The 19,912-nt window shown below is 37.0% G+C and overlaps 2 protein-coding genes across 2 annotated transcripts in view; one reads left to right on the top strand and one right to left on the bottom strand.

The window, feature by feature from the left end:
• LOC148303760 (sushi, von Willebrand factor type A, EGF and pentraxin domain-containing protein 1-like) overlaps positions 1-9,994 on the top strand; it is a 62,678-nt gene extending 52,684 nt beyond the window's left edge. The window contains exons 23-31 of the mRNA XM_088269380.1: positions 346-493; positions 1,231-1,349; positions 1,820-1,979; positions 2,461-2,612; positions 3,245-3,418; positions 4,544-4,735; positions 5,655-5,825; positions 7,973-8,117; positions 9,024-9,994. Of these exons, the coding sequence (XP_088125506.1) occupies positions 346-493; positions 1,231-1,349; positions 1,820-1,979; positions 2,461-2,612; positions 3,245-3,418; positions 4,544-4,735; positions 5,655-5,825; positions 7,973-8,117; positions 9,024-9,876 (2,114 nt within the window). The 3' untranslated portion in view covers positions 9,877-9,994. The remainder of the gene's footprint in view (positions 1-345; positions 494-1,230; positions 1,350-1,819; positions 1,980-2,460; positions 2,613-3,244; positions 3,419-4,543; positions 4,736-5,654; positions 5,826-7,972; positions 8,118-9,023) is intronic.
• Positions 1-19,912, bottom strand: part of LOC148303758 (dynein light chain roadblock-type 2-like) — a 124,871-nt gene that overhangs the window by 81,408 nt on the left and 23,551 nt on the right. The gene's annotated exons all lie outside the window — the stretch shown is intronic.

The following is a 19,912-nucleotide window of genomic DNA, read 5'->3' on the forward strand; positions in this document are numbered from 1 at the left end:
CATAGGCTGGTTTAAGTGACTTACACATGTTTAACGTTCACCAATTCTACCCATTATTGACATCCACACTACTCGAATACTTCTTCATCCTTGATGAGATGTCAAAAAATAATATGAAAATAACTCCTGTAATTGGAGATAATTCCGATTTTGTGAACAAGTATTTGGACACATTCAAAATGTTGTGTTCTTTCTCATTGATATTGAAAAAAAAAATTAAATTTAGCAAAAAAAACGCAATTTCATATGCGTACACCTAATGATTAACTATCCTTGCAGGATAACCTGCTTTAGCTGATAAAAACATGTACATACTTTCTAATAATATATGTATTTTCTTCCTAGAGGAAGAAGATGCGATCCCAGCGGGACTTCTGGGTAACGCCACCTGCACGTACAGGAACAACGAGCCCAACGTAGTATCCTTCTACAACGATTTGGAAATCAAAGAAGACGTCGTTGAATTTCCGGCTGGATCCATACTAATTTCAAGGTATATGATCAAATATTAATATTACGCCTACATTCAAGCCGAAAACCCATTCAAACCATATTACTGGAACTTATCTTTGTGTACATCTTTCATCTCGATGTTATGTCACCTAAGGTCTGGGCACTGCTCACTGCCTATGCATCTGTATAAGATAAAGTGTGTCACATGACCATAAGGGCAAATGAAAATACCATAAGGGCAAAAAAAAACAATTGAATTTAAATACCATGCAGATTACATAATATTTTGTATGTGTCCAATTTTTCCACTTAGGATTTATGTTTACATTTTGACATTCCTATGTAGTTAAAGATGAATGTGGATGTCTTGGTATTTACAGGGCTTATGGCCTGATATAGGCTGGATTACAACTATGCTTTAGTATCATGTTGTAGTCCCGTAGTTAGTGATGCGGACTCTTGATTTTTAAGTTTTTCGGGTCAAACCCACTCTACCGTAATTTCATACCTATTTCTAATAATAAGCCGCTTAGGCTCACAGAAATAGTATGAAATTGAAGCATTTTTGAAACATAGTAAAAAACACAAATATTTCTTTTTAAAAAACAAAAAAAAACAACAACCTGCGACAGTCCTCTAAATACCCACACTTCCAAATTCTTCTTCATCTATTTCGAGATGGTAAAACGTTTTTTTAATTTGAAATATAAGAGGTCCTAGCAGAAGCCCCTGTGGAACACTCAATGTTGCTTTACTATTCAGTTTTTTCTTTTCTAGGTGTACGGATATAGGAAAGTACGCCATGATTGGACCGAACCAACGACATTGTATGGGCGGAGAATGGGACGGCCCGAAGCCTTCCTGCTTTGGACTCAACCAAGAAAATGACTATGCCAGTAAGTCCGTAGGCTATTCCGCTTATCCAAACATTAGTTTTTCAGACCCTAAGGGATATGTTCAGCATCCTTGTCTCCATTGCTCTTTGTGTTACCCGGAGTTTATACACGATTCATTTTGTTAGGGTGAATTGTCCGCCTCTATAGTGTAATGGTCAGCATGCTCGGCTACCACTCTGGAAGTCCCGGGTTCGTTTCTCAGGGGAGGGTTAAATAAATATAAGTGATTTTTTCACTCTAATATATATTCAATACTACCCTGGCTTGGTACCTGAAGTAGAGGGCTGATCAACTTTCCTTCATGTGTTAACGATCAAGATAACACCGTGTTTATATGATGCAGTGCCCTATGCACCATTGGGGTGCGGATAAGGGTTTAAATGAAGGAATGAATATCTCGAACCCATATGTAAGCACTGGGAGTAATGTTTTCCTCTTTAATTTTTAATTTGTTTTGATTCGCTTTGAAGTGGAGAAGCCGCCGACCATACTCTTCCGGCATCAGCTGGGGCCCATAGCGCAGAGCAACGATGGTCGCCTCATAGTCTACCCGGGCACCATCTTGCACATGGAGTGCCTGTGGATGAGGAAGTTTGGAAACCCCAAGTGGAATGTCAGCCACGAGTACAGGTAGGTCTTGGTCATCCGTTCAGATTTCAAGGTTAATTTTTTGCCTTCAATTCAAAGGAATTGATTGCAAAGGCCAAGTTTTGATAAAACACAATTGATTTTTAAAATTATGCTACATATTATCAATCAAATTTAAGATATTTTTAATAGTAACTACCTATGATGCATTCCTGTGGTCCAACCTGGGCAAATGAAATAGGAAGAAAAACAAAAGCACACATTTCTAATTTTGCAGTGCTTGTGAAGCAATGGAAATATAAAAAAAATCAAAAAGACCTGACCGCAGGTCTCTGAAACAATAATGCTATCGGAAGCTGTCAAGCAGCATGCTGACCGCTATAAGCAATATTTGGTATTGCATGTGCTACTGTTTTATTCAACAGTGTCAAATTCATACACGGTAGTACCATCTCTTAGTAAAACCGGAAGACTTACACAGAAAGTCCTAACTGGAAGGGTATATCCTGTGTCCTTGTTGCAGGAAGTATCCGGAGGGGTGGTCCAGTGATCCGGGAAGAGACAGCCAGTTGGAGTACCGGCTCAGCATATTCCACGCCGTTCAGGACGACTCCGGACTCTTCACATGCGTCACTCCGGCGCGGCAGTTCCATCAAGTTGACATCGTCGTAGAAGGTGACATCCTCTTGAATCCTAATTCCACATCTATCCAATTACAACTAACACACGAAAGGAATCCGACAACCGTGCATACATACTTCCTTCTTTCCTTGTTCGCTCCCTAGGTGGAGCATATGGCCAACATCAGACGTCTCCAAGTCACTCTGTCACGCGCCATCTTCTTGGCTTCCTCTTAGGTCAGTCCGGCGTCTCGAAGTTCCACTGAGTATAGTCGGTGAATGGTCATCAGCGGCCTTCCGGGGCGCCGGAATCCTCGGGGTTGGAAGACATAAGGGGTACATACATACATACACGTCTTTCAAAAATGTATGCAATGCACTTGGCAATGAGGATAGCCTGGAACGACTGGTTGTGATCGGTAGCCTGGAGGGGAAGAGAGGGAGAGAAAAATCCCCACACAACGGACCAATCAAGGCAGCAGCAGGCACCTTGGTGGTTGGGGCGCTACGTGCAGCACAGTCAAGGGATAACTGGAGAAGAGTATTGCTTCCACAAGAGTCACAACCCTCAGTAATGAGGAATAAGACGGAGAAGAATAAGAGATTCATTGTGCTAATCTTGAGAATTCATGATTCAACTCAGAGTGGTATTTAAGTCAAATTTAAGTTAAAATAATTTGATTTCAGCGGTCCACTGCCCCCCCTTGCCGCTGCGGCGAGGCCTGATATCCAGCAGCCAGTCGACGCGTCTGAGCGCGGAGGTGACCTTCTCGTGCGCCAACGGGAACGCCCTCATCGGGGCCGCCAAGCTGCTCTGCCTGCCCAGCGGCAACTGGAGCGCCCCCCTGCCCCTCTGTGAAAGTGAGCTTTGTGACCAACTCTTCTTCCTCTTATTATTATAGGCCTTGCGGCCTGTTTTTAAGAGGGATTAGCCTCCTGCGACGTCGATTCCCAGTTATCGACCCATCTCTTTGGTGGTCTGCCCGCGAGTCGTCTACCATGGGGTTGGCGTATAGAGCGATGTGGGGAGTCTGGATGGTTCCATTCTCCTTCGTTGCCTTCCCCACCTAACAACATCTTCGATCTCGCATATTTCCCTGATCCTGGCATTTCTGATTCTATCCCGAAGACTCTTGCCTGTTATGCTTCTCAGAGTCTTTATTTATGACACTCTAAGTGCGTTTTTTGTGGCAGCGGTGTCTGCTCTACTTTGGATTCCATACGTCATGATGGGTCGGACACAAGTTGTGTAGATCTTGATTTTGCTGCCGATCTTCATCTCAGGGTTTTTCCAACTCATTTTAAAAATATTTTATAAACACATTGTTGTCGGGCTAATTAGGGCGTGTTTTATGTATTTTGCAAAATTATAAATTTGTTTCTAACCTATTTTTTGACATCTCATCAAAGATGAAGAAGAATATGGAAGTCTGGGCATTCACGGGGCTGACGGCCGTTATATGCTGGTTTAAGTGATCACCTTACACACTTGTAACATTCACCAATTCTACCCATTATTGACAACCACACTACTTAAATTCTTGGAAGCTCTATATATATGAACCAATTTTGAAACATTGTTCTTGAATCACTAGAACTTCACTAGAGACATCTATTGGTGAGATGAAAATATTCCATATTCTTTTTCATCTTTGATGAGATGTCAAAAAATAATATGAAAATAACTCCTGTAATTGGAGATAATCCAGATTTTGTGAACAAGTATCTCGACACACTCAAAATGTTGTTTCTAGCCCTTATCCACACCCAATGGTGCATAGGGCACTTGATCATTACTTACATGTAGGCAAGGTGATCACTCCTGCACTTCAGGAACCTGTCCAGGATAATATTAAATAAAAATTAGAGTGTAAAATCGATAATTTTGAAATTTGTTTAGGTATTAGTATGTCCTCATCATAACTACTAGATTCATTTTCCGATAATACTTCACAATCATTGTCGCATCTGTCATTATTTTCTCAGGCGTGGAGTGCGGAGAAGTCCCGATCCCGGGCGGCGGGTCGAGCCAGTCCCGCCCGCGCGTGTCGGTGGTGTCCCGCGGGGTCGGGGGCCGCGCCGCCTTCAGCTGCGCCCCCGGCTGGGGGCTCCGGGGGCCCTCCGAGACCGTCTGCTCCCCCACCGGCGAGTGGTCTCCGCCCCCGCCAACCTGCATAGGTAACCAATGCATAATTAGTATATATTATAATATTCAAATAAAAACAATTAATAATTCCTTCTTTTCTGCCTTTGAAATGAGGCTGTAAGCAGATGGTAAAAATACCCTTCCCGTCCTTAAGCATTAAGCGACCGAACGGGTAGAAATACCTTCCCATTCTTAGTCTTCTTCTTCTTCTTTTTCTTCTTTTGCTTACTGTAGGACTTGTGGCTTGTTTTCAAGAGGGATTAGCCTCCTGCAATGTCGATTCCCAGCTATCAATCCATCTGTACATTCTACCTTGTCTTCTTCTAACTTCGAGTTGGCTATGTAGGTCAATGTGGGGAGTCTGGATGGTTCTATTCTCCTCTCATGCGCTTACCATTGTCTCCTTCTTTGCCTTCCCCACCTAATGACATCTTCGATCTCGCATATTTCCACTATCCTGGCGTTCCTTATTCTGTCTCATAGACTCTTGCCAGATATGCTTCTTAGACTCTTCATTTTTGACACTCTAAGTGCGTTTTTTGTGCCTACCCTCTACTTTACATAGTGTGTTAATGCATTGTTCTGCAAAGTGTGTGCCACGGGACACTGGTGTACTGTGATGATTAGTTGCTCCAAATTTCGATTACCTGTGCTCAGTTAAGTAGGCTCACATTTCGCATAAAACATAATATGTTAAATATAGTATGTTACCATAATATGGTAACATATGCACCTCTGAAATTTCTTAATTTGATAGGTGTACCTTGAATAAAAAATGTTTGCGGAACACTATGTTAATGTATCCTTACTCTTTATAAACGCATACTAACCTAACACGACATAAGCCTAACCTAAACAAACCCAATCTAACCCAACCTACCCTACTTGTATTATTCTAACCTAGTGTTACAGATCTAATATTAATATGATTGTTACGCTGTCCGTTTCCAGAAGTGTCGTGTCCCGCTCCGCAGCCGCCGGTGAACGGGTTCCTGCTGGGCAAGGCCCCCTTCCGGGCGGGAGACGTGGTGCAGTTCAATTGCAACCCGGCGCACATGATGCAGGGCCAGCCCATCGTGGCCTGCCAGGACAACGCACGTTGGAGCGGGGAAACCCCTAAATGTGAGCTAGAATACTATCCCTCTTGATAATGACCTCATGTCACCTCATGTGAAGGCATTTTACTTTTATTTATTTATTTATTTATCGAACGGCTGAAGCCTTTAAGATAATACATATAATACATATATACAGTATCTAATATAAAAATAAAAAACACACTTATGAATTCACTAATAGAGAAACAAAAAGTCTTGTAACAAATAACCTTATAACATAAAATCATAATTTAAAAAAATAAAATAACAAGTACTAAGCACTAGTAAATACACATCTCCTTCAAACACTATCGGCGAGCAGTAAGAGAGAGTGAAACACAACGTTTAAATTTATCCATTATAATATGGAGAAGAAATGCTAAGAAAGTACAGATTTCAAGGAGGGTAACAATATATTAAATAAATCTATACTTTCAAAAGCATTGGCTAACATGTGAAGCCGCGGAACCGGAGAGAACATGGCATAGTTTGCATTATGTACAAATACTGCGAATACAGATTTTTGCCTAGTACCTCTTTGGCGCATGCTAAGCTTTATTTGATTTAGGAGATCAGGGCTGTCCAAAAAATTGTTAAGAATTTTATATAACTGAACCAGATCAGTAATTACCCTTCTATCACTAAGATTTATCAGTTTAAGCCGCTTCATTATGCAATTATAATCTAACTCAACAATGACTATATTTAGTTTAAAATTAATATATCTAAGGAAATTGTATTATTTTTTGACATCTATCAAAGATGAAGAAGAATATGGAAGTCTGGGCATTTACGGGGCTGACGACCGTCATCGGCTGGTTTAAGTGATCACTTTACACACGTGTAACATTCACCAATTCTACCCATTATTGACAACCACACTACTCAAATTCTTGGAAGTTCTATATATATGAACCAATTTAGAAACCTTGTTCTTTAATTACTAGAACTTCACTAGAGACATCTATTGGTGAGATGTAAAGAAGCTTTTTAAAATGAAAATGGTATTTTCTGGCGTTTCTCATGTGTGTGATTATAATCCAGGATTCGGACCTCACATACTAATATAAGAGTTTCTGCTTAATAAAAAGCTTCTTTACATCTCACCAATAGATGTCTCTAGTGAAGTTCTAGTGATTCAAGAACAAGGTTTCTAAATTGGTTCACATATATAGAACTTCCAAGAATTTGAGTAGTGTGGTTATCAATAATGGGTAGAATTGGTGAATATTACACGTGTGTAAAGTGATCACTTAAACCAGCCGATGACGGTCGTCAGCCCCGTAAATGCCCAGACTTCCATATTCTTCTTCATCTTTGATAGATGTCAAAAAATAATATGAAAATAACTCCTGTAATTGGAGATAATCCAGATTTTAGAGTATTTGGACACACTCAAAATGTTGTAAATATTTATCAGTTTAAGCCGCTTTATTATACAATTATAATCTAACTCAACAATGGGTATATTTAGTTTAAAATTAATATATCTAAGGAACTTGTGTTGTACTCTCTCTACGCTGTCAGCGTGTATAGCATAATGAGGAGACCGGACTGTGGAGCCCAGTACTAACTTGTAGAGGTAGATCTGGTGCCGTTCTGCGTATGTCGGCGCGTCTTTCCTCGGCTCTCGCTGGTACAACGAATGGAGTGGATATTGTATTTATTTTATCTAAATGATGAGGTTTAATCAAAGGTATAATAAGGTTTAATCATTTTATCCCTAGATAACTAAACCTTCATCCATGTGACTATGACCCTCTCCGAGAAAGTCAAGTGCACTTACTTCCCTGCATCCGGCACGCTTTGTTTACCTTCCTGATTGGTGCGAATAGTTCATCGGGTGACGCGATTGCAATCGCACGATAATTAGAAGGTGACCTACAGCCATATTGTCATCCGGTTGACAAAAGTTTAGTTACTATGTTAGTTGTTCGTAAAGGTGTTGTCTTTGACCACCGACCTTGTGTGTCGTGTGTCTTGAGTTCTTTTTACATACATTTTGTATTGTTTTTATCCATTTTAACCTAATATACACACAAAAAAAGAGAAAAAAAAATGGAATAGAATATAAACTTACAATTTTCATAGAATTGACTCTTGATCATTTACCCATTCCTTTATTTTGCCTTTGTTGTAATGTCATGTTTATATTTCTGTTTTCTTTCAAAGGTATCCAAGCTTGCTCGTATCCTGGCACGACCATATCAGGAAGAATGTCTTCCGTGAAGTTCTATTACAAAATCGGGGAGACCATCTCCTTCACTTGTGAATCTGGACTCATCCTGAGGGGCACTCCGATGCTGCGATGCTTAAGGTAAAGTGATGTGACTCATGTTTCAGTCTCGTATGTATGTACATTTTGACATCTCAATAACATAGAAGAAGGATATGGGAGTCTGGGTATTTATGAGGCTTGTGGCCTATCATAGGCTGGTTAAACGATCACTTTACACATGTGCAATGTTCTCAAATTTTTGTAACTTCTACACACATAATACTTTGAGTCTGACTTCACTGGAGCCATCTATGGATGGTTTGAGAAAGCTTTTATCAGACTGTTTTATACCGAGACTCTTTTATTTCGATGTATTCAAGCTCCTAACCGGATAGTTTTTCCATACCGAGAGACATCTAAGAAGGTCAAAATTAATATAAGTGATTTTTCACTTGAATGATCACTTTTTCTTCATGTATTTAAAGATTAAGATAACACTAGTTCTATATGATGCAGTGTCCTATGCATCATTGGGTACGAATAAGGGTAAGAGTAGTTGGGTAGATGCTCGACTGCGAAACTGGTGTTGCATATTCGATTCCCGCCAATTGCAAAATTTTTTAGAGAAAGATTTATTTTCAATTAGTATGGGTGTTTATGATGTATTTTTTACATTTACCTTCCCCTAGTCTTACTATCCTACCTGCAGACAAGCCTCTAAAAGATTTATATTATCCACTGACACTTCGTGATGGAATTGCATTTTTAATTTATTATTAGATTAAAACCAATATTTTTAGCTTTTACACTTTTTTATTTGACCAGCGACCGGGTTTCGTCGTTACCGACATCAGTCTGATGATGTCGGTAAGCCTCTAAAAGAAGAAGGTTTGTACGTTATTCATTTATTGAATAGAAATATCATCCATACGGTTGAATTATCCAGTGTCTGATAGAATAAACTGTAAAAATATGTTATTTAATTTCTGTTTTTCTTTTTCACAGAAACGGAAAATGGTCCAACGCCATCCCAATATGCTCCCGGGACCCGATCGGCAATGACACCTTCACCGGCGGCGATGACTCCAACCAACTGGTCATGCTGAACGATGATCCTCTCACGTACTCCGACACCTCGGATCCTATCATCGTCAAAACCTCGTCTTCCCCCACATTTGAAAAGACAAAAAAATCACCCAACCCCACAAAACAGAGCCAAAAGTTCAAGCAAGCGCCCACGAAGCCGACAAAACTGTCGCAATACACCCTGTTTACAAAATTGCCAAAACCGGAGTCTACAATCAGCAAGAACCTCTTAGCTGCAACTAATTTGGCTTTTGAAGATACTACAATACCTTCTTTATCAAGTTTTAATAGTATAGTCACTTCGAGTGATAAATCGCTGTACAAATTTGATGAAAACGATAAGATGTTTGTTGCCAGCCAAGAATTTCGGCCATCGGACATTGTAATGCATCCAACAGTTGCCGATATTCCAAAAAGAGTCAATCTTACGCCGAAATATCAAACTCCCACAAGAAAACAGTCGATTAGGTTGCGCACCACTCCGTCCAGCTTATTTGGGATGAAGCTGTCGACTGTCAAGAGCAACGTCAAACGAGACGTACTCGCGAGGCAAGCTGTTTCGCCAACGCACACACCCAAAGAAACCCTCAACTCTGAGCTGTTTGAGGACAAAACGCAAGGTCTGTCTGCCCGGATGGCAGCTTCCCGGCCATCGATAAAGAAGGATTTGTCCAACATGTTCCGGGGGTCTACCGAGAAGAGCCCGGTAGAAGAGGCTAGAAGGGAGATGTTGAAACATTTAGGTGGCGGAATCAAACCTAAATCCAGATAGGCAATGCTTCACATAGACTCTTATACAATGGCTCAGATTCAAGGGTGAATTCAAGCTGCTGGAAAGGTGCATGATATAAACATATCGCTGTTTAAATGCCAAAGGGCCACAACGCAAAAAAAATCATACTTTTTATTCCAAAAATGATAACTAAATCGTACAACACTTTAATTGGTGGGTAATACATCCAAAATTAAACACGGTTATTGGATTGCATTCTACTTTTATTTACTACATATATATATATATGATAATATGTGATGCATTTCATCTTATAAAGACATCAATACTCAAGAGTATTTGATAATGTCTTAACCTCTAAGCTGCTCGATTTCGAGTGTCAAACTTTCCGTCCCGTGCTGGATTATTTTACATTACAATATTTTTGACAAAAAATGCATATTTTTGCCTATTTTTTGTAGTGAAACTTTCGGATATCCATCATAGATGTTCACAGTACACAATGCACTTTACTTATTATGTTTTTATGGTGTATTTACACAAAAATATTAACATTTACGGACTCGCGGCCTAAAGTATGGCGGCTGTATAGAAGACGCGGCTGTCGTATCTGCGGAGCACGAGCCGACCGGAAGTATTCACGATAAAGTTGACACTAAATTAAAATAATTTTGATATTTTATGACAATAAATCAAAGAGAACTAATTTATCCATGCCTCGAACCAAATTTAAGTGCAAAAAATTATCCATAGGCGTTGATATAAGTACGTTAAGTTGAAAAACGACTATGCATGCGATCCCCAATCAACGGTACTTCTATAAAAAACGACAATAGGGGCGATCCGCAGCTTACGGGTTAAATGAATTTGTTGCCTTACTGATGTGAGAAATCCATGTTTTAAAGTTAAAGTTGACACTAAATTAAAATAATTTTGATATTTTATGACAATAAATCAAAGAGAACTAATTTATCCATGCCTCGAACCAAATTTAAGTGCAAAAAATTATCCATAGGTGTTGATATAAGTACGTAAAGCTGAAAAACGACTATGCATGCGATCCGCAGTCAACGGTACTTCTATAAAAAACGACAATAGATGCGATCCGCAGCTTACGGGTTAATAAGATGAAACGCGTCTCATATTATCATAAAGATGTAAATAAAAGTAGAATTCAATCCAATAACCCTGTTTAATTTTGGATATATTACCCAACAATTCAATATGGAATTCTACCAACTGTCTACAGTTGCAATACACATTTTCACATTCGAAAAAGACACCCATGTTTCTAGCGTTAGAAATATCTATTTGATTCAGAATCATGGGTGTGTTTTTCGAACATGAAAATGTTGACCACTATTTAGATACCATATTATTTTTGACATCTCATCAAAGATGAAGAAGAATATGGAAGTCTGGGCATTTACGGGGCTTACGACCGTCATAGGCTGGTTTAAGTGATCACTTTACACACGTGTAACATTCACCAATTCTACCCATTATTGACAACCACACTACTCAAATTCTGTGAGCAAGTATTTGGACACACTCAAAATGTTGTATTTAGATACCATTTTTGGAATAAAGAGTTTATTTATTTTTTTTGCATTGTGGCCCTTTGGCATTGAACCAGCAATACATGAAGAAGAATATGGAAGTCAGCTCTCTACCAACAGTATATAAAAAAATATTTTAAGCGTTTCCTGCAAACAATGTGTTAAAAAACAAGTCTTACTATGATTATCCAGTATTAGTCCGCCTCCGTAGTGTAATGGTCAGCACGCTCGACTACCGTTCTGGAGGACCCGGGTTCGATTCCCAGGGGGTGTAAGAATAAATATGAGTGATTTTTTCACTGTAATATTTATTCAATATTACCCTGGACTGGTACTTGAAGCGGAGGACTGATCACCTTTCCTTCATGTGTAAAGGATCAAGATAACACTGCGTTTATATGACGCAGTGCCCTTTGCACCATTGGGGTGCGGATAAGGGTTTTATTATTATTATTTATTATGATTATAATTAAAAAAATCAATGCAGAAAGATAAAATTTTATCATTTATTTAAAAATTTGTAATAAATTCTAATATAAAGCGTCAAGTGGTAACTGGCGAGATCAGTTGGGTTGTTATCTTATGTAACGCAAATAAGTAGAAACACGCGAGCAGTAGGAGTGTTGGCACAATTGATACATACGTCGTCCGCAAACACTGCTCGTTCAAAAGCACCAAGTGATTAATACAGGGTGGTGCAAAGTTGATCACCCTATCGTTAGATTATTAAAGAAAATACTTGTTTTTTTACCAATTCAGTTTATTTACAACATTTTGAGTGTGTCCAAATACTTGTTCACAAAATCTGGATTATCTCCAATTACAGGAGTTATTTTCATATTATTTTTTGACATCTCATCAAAGATGAAGAAGAATATGGAAGTCTGGGTATTTACGGGGCTTACGACCGTCATAGGCTGGTTTAAGTGATCACTTTACACACGTATATAAGAGTTTCTGCTTAATAAAAAAGCTTCTTTACATCTCACCAATAGATGTCTCTAGTGAAGTTTTAGTGATTCATGAACAAGGTTTCTAAATTGGTTCATATATATAGAACTTCCAAGAATTTGAGTAGTGTGGTTGTCAATAATGGGTAGAATTGGTGAATGTTACACGTGTGTAAAGTGATCACTTAAACCAGCCTATGACGGTCGTAAGCCCCGTAAATACCCAGACTTCCATATTCTTCTTCATCTTTGATGAGATGTCAAAAAATAATACAATTCAGTTTATTTTATGACGACTAGTTTCTGAAGCTAAGCTTCCTTCTTCAGGTATAAATGTAGTTTACATTTAGACCTGAAGATGGAAGATTAGCTTCCGGAACTAGTCGTCATAAAATAAACTCAATTGGTACAAAAACAAGTGTTTTCTTTGACAATTTCATCATGTCTTACCGCATAGTAAATGCCGAAACAATAAATTAACTATTGTAAGATGTAATAATTCTTGCAAATGGTGACATACGTCAATCATATTTGACATTTCGCTCACTCCTTTCAAGAACGTCATAAATCAAAAATCGTCAATTTTCAGTAGTGCATATTTTCGGAATGCCCAGAAAATGTACTGTATCCCAGCAAAAGCGGCATAATTTTAACTTAATATTTACCCGCTACAAGGCAGAAAGTGTTGTTTTTGCATTTTGAAGAAAAGGTATTGTTTAATTATTTTTTTAAATAAACTAAATATTTTTCAAATGGAGAAAAAACATTCAGGTTTTACCTAAAAAGTTCTGTTGCACAGTAAAAAGTTCAGTGAGTTGCTTGATATTTATTTTTAATACATTGTATTATATTTTTAAACTTAAAAAACGTTTTCCTGAAAAATCAAGTTTTTTGATTTATGATGTTCTTGAAAGGAGTGAGCGATTTGTGAACTAGACAGCTACAATATACAAACAGATTGATAAAACGACCACAAATGTGTATCAACACTGGCCACTTGACGGATACCATATTTTCCACTTAACAGAAAAAAATTGTAAAGGTCCGAATAAAGATATTTATAAAAATAAAAAAAATGTAAAAAAGTTATTCAAAAATGAAATTGGATGATTGATTTTGCGCCACTCTAAATCTGTTTGTATACTGTAGCTGTCTAGTTCACAAATGTCAAATATGATTGACGTACGACGCCGTTTGCCAAAATGATGACATCTTCCAATAGGGTGATTTATTTTGCGCTACCATCTACATATAAAAATAATGTAATAAAAAAAAGTTGGTGCATATGTTCGATACCACTTATTTTGAAAACTACATACCCAATCGTCTCCAGACTTTGGATATATGCTTGTCCTGGCTGTAAGCAGGTTTCTGTAATTTTTTGTCGGTGGGAATCAATAGATGGCGCTGTTATAGAGTAATTATTTTAAAAACATGAATTTTTTGAGCATATATGGCGCAATCATACACAATAATATTCTTTGAAAAAAATAATTAATATTGTTTGAATAACTTACAGAAACATCTATTACCAAAAAGCCCGCCTGCGCAAACAACGTCCGCCGGATCTATAAGTATATATATATATATATATATATATATATATATATATATATATATATATATATATATATAGTTATATATATATATATATATATATATATACATATATATATATATATATATATATATATATATATATATATATATATATATATATATATATATACATATATATATATATATATATATATATATATATATATATATATATATATATATATATATATATATATATATATATATATATATATATATATATATATATATATATATATATATATATATATAAATATGTGTATGTGTATGTGTGCATGTGTGTTGTGTGCGTGCGTGCATGTGTACAGTACTTATAAATTATATATTGTAAAGAAATGCACAAAATTAAAAAGAAATATTTACATAATAGACTTATTCAAATTGTACGTAAAATGTAAAAAGTTTATTTAGGATTCGTAAGTGAATATAAATAGTTTTTCCTCAATCGTAACAGATTTCCTATTATTTTGACTTGAATCTTTTTTGCTCAAACAACTCTTCTTAATACTCTTTAAAAATGTTGCATTGAAAATGCTCAAAGCGTAGACTTAGTAGATGTTTATAGAGGCCATATTTTTTTATATAATATTTTAATACAGTGATGCCTCATATAACGTATTAATCCGTTCCAGGAGCAAGTTCGCTATGTGAAACGCATTCTCTCACAACACTACGTTTTATTCGTTCTGTAGCATAAAATATTATCCTCTTTTTCTTCTTCATGAGCCTTCCACTGCTTGATATAGGCCTCTTCCCCTTCTTTACATTTCCTCCGGTCGGTTGCTGCTTGCAGCCAGTTTCTACCCCCCACAGCGACTATGTCGTCAGACCATCTCTTTTGGGGTCTTCTGACACCTCTTTTGTTCTTCCAAGGTCTCCATTGTAAAATGCTTGGGGTCCATCTTGCAATATGTCCTGCCCACTGCCATTTGAGTTTTGCCACGCGATCCATGATATCCTTTACTTTGGTCCTTTTCCTGTTATCTTCATTTTTTGTTTCCATCAGGCTTAGGCCAAGCATGGATCTTTTCATGGATCGCTGTGTGCACATGAGCTTCTGTGCATTTCTCGTTGTCAGAGCCATAGTCCCTAGTGCACATGTCGCTCACTCCTTTCAAGAACGTCATAAATCAAAAAACTTGATTTTTCAGCAGAACGTTTTTAAAGTTTAAAAATATAACACAATGTTTTAAAAATATATATCAAGCCACTTATTAAACTTTTTACTGTGCAACAGATCTTTTAAGGTAAAACCTGAAGGTTTTTTCTCCATTTGAAAAATATTAACTTTATTTAAAATATATAAATATATATACAATACATTTTCTTCAAAATGCAAAAACAACACTTTCTGCCCTGTAGCGGGTAAATATTTAGTTCAAAATATTCCTCTTTTGCTGGGATATAGTACATTTTCTGGGCCTTCCAAAAACATGCACAACTGAGAATTGACAATTTTTTATTTATGTCGTTCTTGAAAGGAGTGAGCAATGTGTTCACTGGCAGTATACAGGATTCGTTCACTTTTCTTTTTAGACATGTCAGAATCTCCTTATTTTGCAGAATCTGTTTGAGTTTGCCAAAAGCCCAACGTAATTTAAAATACGGTGCTAAAACATAAAAAAGACCTCCATATAACGGACTAATTGAGGGGAAGGAAAGTCCCGTTAAAGCCGAAAGTCTCTTACAATAAATAAGGAGAGGAAAAAATTTAAAATATCTGCACTGTATTATGATGAAATACCATACAGTCCGCTGTATAAAGCAAGGTTCGTTGTGTGAGTCACGTAATAATCGAATAGAATTTTTGTTGTATATATACCATATATGGTTCGTGATACGAGGCATCACTGTTATGTGTGTTAGTTGTAAATTGTTTTAGGAAATGCTTATCCTGGCGATTGTCAATTTAATTGTTTGAGAATGTCGTGTGATGTCTCTTCTTCCAATGTTTTAAGTGTCTCCAAATCTTTGTTCACAAATTCTGGGTTTAGCATCACAGTTATTTGTCGTGAAAAATAACTCCTTTCTCTGTAACTGGTTATAAGAAATGTCATTCGTTAAGGGTTCACACTTTTTCAAGTATTTCAATTTATTGTAACTGCAGACAGTTGGTAGAATTCCATATTGAATTGTTGGGTAATATATCCAAAATTAAACAAGGTGTATTTGGTTGAATTCCACATTTATTTATGTATAGTTTAATAATGTCCTTAGAAGAGGACACGTATTAAAATATACATAAATAAATGTAGAATTCAACCAAATAAACCTTTTAATTTATGTCTTCTTCTTCTTCTTCTTCTTATTGTAGGTCTTACGGCCTGTTTTTAAGAGGGATTAGCCTCCTGCGACGTCGATTCCCAGCTATCGGCCCATCTCTTTGGTGGTCTGCCTGGGAATCGTCTACCATGGGGTTGGCCGTACAGTGCGATGTGGGGGAGTCTGGATGGTTCCATTCTCCTCACATGCGCATACCATTGTCTTCTTCGTTGCCTTCCCCACCTAACGTCTTCGATCTCGCATATTTCCCTGATCTTGGCATTTCTCAATCTATCTCGAAGACTCTTGCCTGTTATGCTTCTCAGAGTCTTCATTTCTCCGCCATTGCCGGTCCTAAGCCCGGATGAGAAAGGAGGAGGGTTGGTGTGCAAGGTTAGCAGCCTACATACTTTAAAAAAGATACAACACTCACAGCAAAGAGAACTTCGCCTCGGACAATATCTTAATTTATGTATTAATTTTAAATCAAACACAGATTTTTTGAGTCTACTAGGTTGTATTTTATTTTTTAACATCTCATCAAAGATGAAGAAGAATATGGAAGTCTGGGCATTTACGGGGCTGACGACCGTCATAGGCTGGTTTAAGTCAGCCCCGTAAATGCCCAGACTTCCATATTCTTCTTCATCTTTGATGAGATGTTAAAGAATAATATGAAAATAACTCCTGTAATTGGAGATAATCCAGATTTTGTGAACTAGTATTTGGACACATTCAAAATGTTGTAAGTTGTATTTTATTAATAAAAACACATAAAAAATTATACTGTCACAATTGTTTCGCCTTGTTAGGGCATTATCAAACGAATGTCGAACAAGGCGAAACAATTGTCACAATATAATTTTTTTGTGTTTTTTTTTATTAAAATACAACTTAGTAGACTCAAAAAATCTGTGTTTGATTTAAAATTAATACATACATTAAAATGGATTTCTACAAATTAAACGCCAAATCAATAAATAAACAAATAAACCTTGTTTAATTTTGAAGTATTACAATATTAATATTTGAATTTTTTTGTTATTTTTATATTATTTTATATTACTATGTTTCTTCTCCGTCTTAATCCTCATTGCTGAGGGTTGTGACCCTTGCAGAAGCAATGACTCTTCTCCAGTTATCCCTTGACTGCGCTGCACGTAGCGCTCCAACCACTGAGGTGCCTGCTGCTGCCTTAATTTGATCGGTCCATCGTGTGGGGGATCTTCCTCTACCTCTCTTTCCCTCCAGGCTACCGATCACAACTAGTCGTTCCAGGCTATCCTCGTTGCCACGTGCAACGTGTCCAAATAACTGGAGAATCCGTCGGGTACAGATATTGGCCAGAGACAAGACAATTACTATGTAGTTGTAAACAAAATATGGCTATATCTATACCAAAGTATTGCATTAACCGCATAGTCAAGCCCGAATTAAAACTATTGTTATTATTATAGCTGGGTTTGAAAATTGTATAACCAACCAGACTTTTCTTCTTCCCGCTAACAATTATATACATACTTAGATAACCCTTCCATCTCTTCGATACATCTTCGTTCTTACATATATGTATATATATATATATATATATAAACTTGGGAAATACGTATGTTACTGTTAGAGAAATATCTATTTTTACATTTCAAATAATAAACATGCACTTTACTTTTGAAACAAATCTATTTAAATTGAAATCTTCTTCTTCTTCTTATTGTAGGCCTTACGGCCTGTTTTTAAGAGGGATTAGTCGCCTCCTGCGACGTCGATTCCCAGCTATCGGCCCATCTCTTTGGTGGTCTGCCCGGGAGTCGTCTACCATGGGGTTGGCCGTACAATGCGATGTGGGGGAGTCTGGATGGTTCCATTCTCCTCACATGCGCATACCATTGTCTTCTTCGTTGCCTTCCCCACCTAACGACATCTTCGATCTCGCATATTTCCCTGATCCTGGCATTTCTGATTCTATCTCGAAGACTCTTGCCTGTTATGCTTCTCAGAGTCTTCATTTCTGACACTCTAAGCTTTTTTTTTGTGGCAGCGGTGTCTGCTCTACTTTGGATTCCATACGTCATGATGGGTCGGACACAAGTTTTGTATATCTTGATCTTGCTGCCGATCTTCATCTCAGGGTTTTCCATATAGTTTTAAAATATGCATTACAATTAACTAACTAAACATCACATCGCTTCCCGAAAGAGTAGGCAGAGAGAATAGAATGAGAAAGAGTTCATATATCGTAGTCGTACAGGAGAAAGTGACCAACTAACACAACGTAAAATGTTCAGGAGGGCCATTTAAGTCACTTTTGCTTGGCAAGAAAATAAACATGAATGCAGTTAGTCATTTTTACCAAGTCAATATATTATACTTCCAAGTTTATAATACTTTGGGATGTTTTTCAGGGCAATATTAAGCCAGTAAGATATCAAATAGTCAATGATCACGTTTTTGTAAAAAATGCACTTGGTCACTTTCTCCTGTATGACTACGATATATGATATTATATATGATATATATATTATATATGATATATATATATATATATATATATATATATATATATATATATATATATATATATATATATATATATATATATATAAGTTCTCTATAGAGGCTAGCAGAGAAAATAGAACGCCACACCACTATGTAAATGCGAACAATCTTCGCCTCTTCCACATTCGTGCATCTCCTCATTCATTCATTCATTCAACCTGCCAATTATTCAAACTCCTGACCTGATATATAAATGACGACTAAGGGTTAAATTTGAAACAGATGTATGCGTTTATATTCTAAGCATAAATGATATGTGGGAGCTTGCCATGTTTTCCGTGGTCTTCCTCCGCTCCTATTCGGGATATGTCCGCTCCGCATTCGCCTTGTAAATTTATTTTACTATTTTATGTATAAATATATGTGTATATATAAAATAAATGCAACGTGTCAAAATTTCAAAGCGATTGCTAAGTAACTTAAGAAGAATTAAGATTTTGAATAAACAAACTCTTTATTTATATAGAATTGTAGAAGGCTTTAAATATTTCCGTATGCCAAAAAAACTTTATAAAAAATGCTCAATTTCTTTTAATATGTAAATATTTATTTGCTGAATATTTTACTGACTTTGTGTGTATTATAATAAAGTTAGCTACTCTATAGGGATATTGTGATTGTGACCGTGTCTGGTCAAGTTTAGTTGATATTGTATTTATGTAAATGGTACTGTGTCCACCTTCGTAAGTTAGTTATGTGAAATTCTAAGCATTTAATTGTGTGGTTTGTGTATATTATTTATGCTAATCTAATTGTATTGTTACGATGTATATACTATGTTAAAATAAAGATACCCTCTTTAAAAGATACTGCGTTTAATTTATTATCATTTTAATATTATAAGATATGGATTGAATGCAGTAACAAAAACGCGCTAAGAGTGTCAGAAATGAAGTCTCTAAGGAGCATATCTCGCAAGAGTCTACGTGATAGAATAAGGAACGCCAGGATAAGGGAAATATGCGAGATGGAAGATGTCGTTAGGTGGGGAAGGCAACGAAGGAGACAACGGTATGTGCGTGTGAGGAGAATGGATCCATCCGACTCCCCCACATTGCACTGCATGCCCAACTCCAAGGAAGACGACTCTCAAGCAGGACAGATCACCAAATATACCATATCGCTCACTCCTTTCAAGAACGTCATAAA

Source organism: Brachycentrus maculatus, unplaced genomic scaffold, assembly GCF_059751285.1.
Source record: "Brachycentrus maculatus isolate JH-2025_06_01 unplaced genomic scaffold, ASM5975128v1 h1tg000349l, whole genome shotgun sequence".
NCBI classification, from domain to species: Eukaryota; Metazoa; Arthropoda; class Insecta; order Trichoptera; family Brachycentridae; genus Brachycentrus; species Brachycentrus maculatus.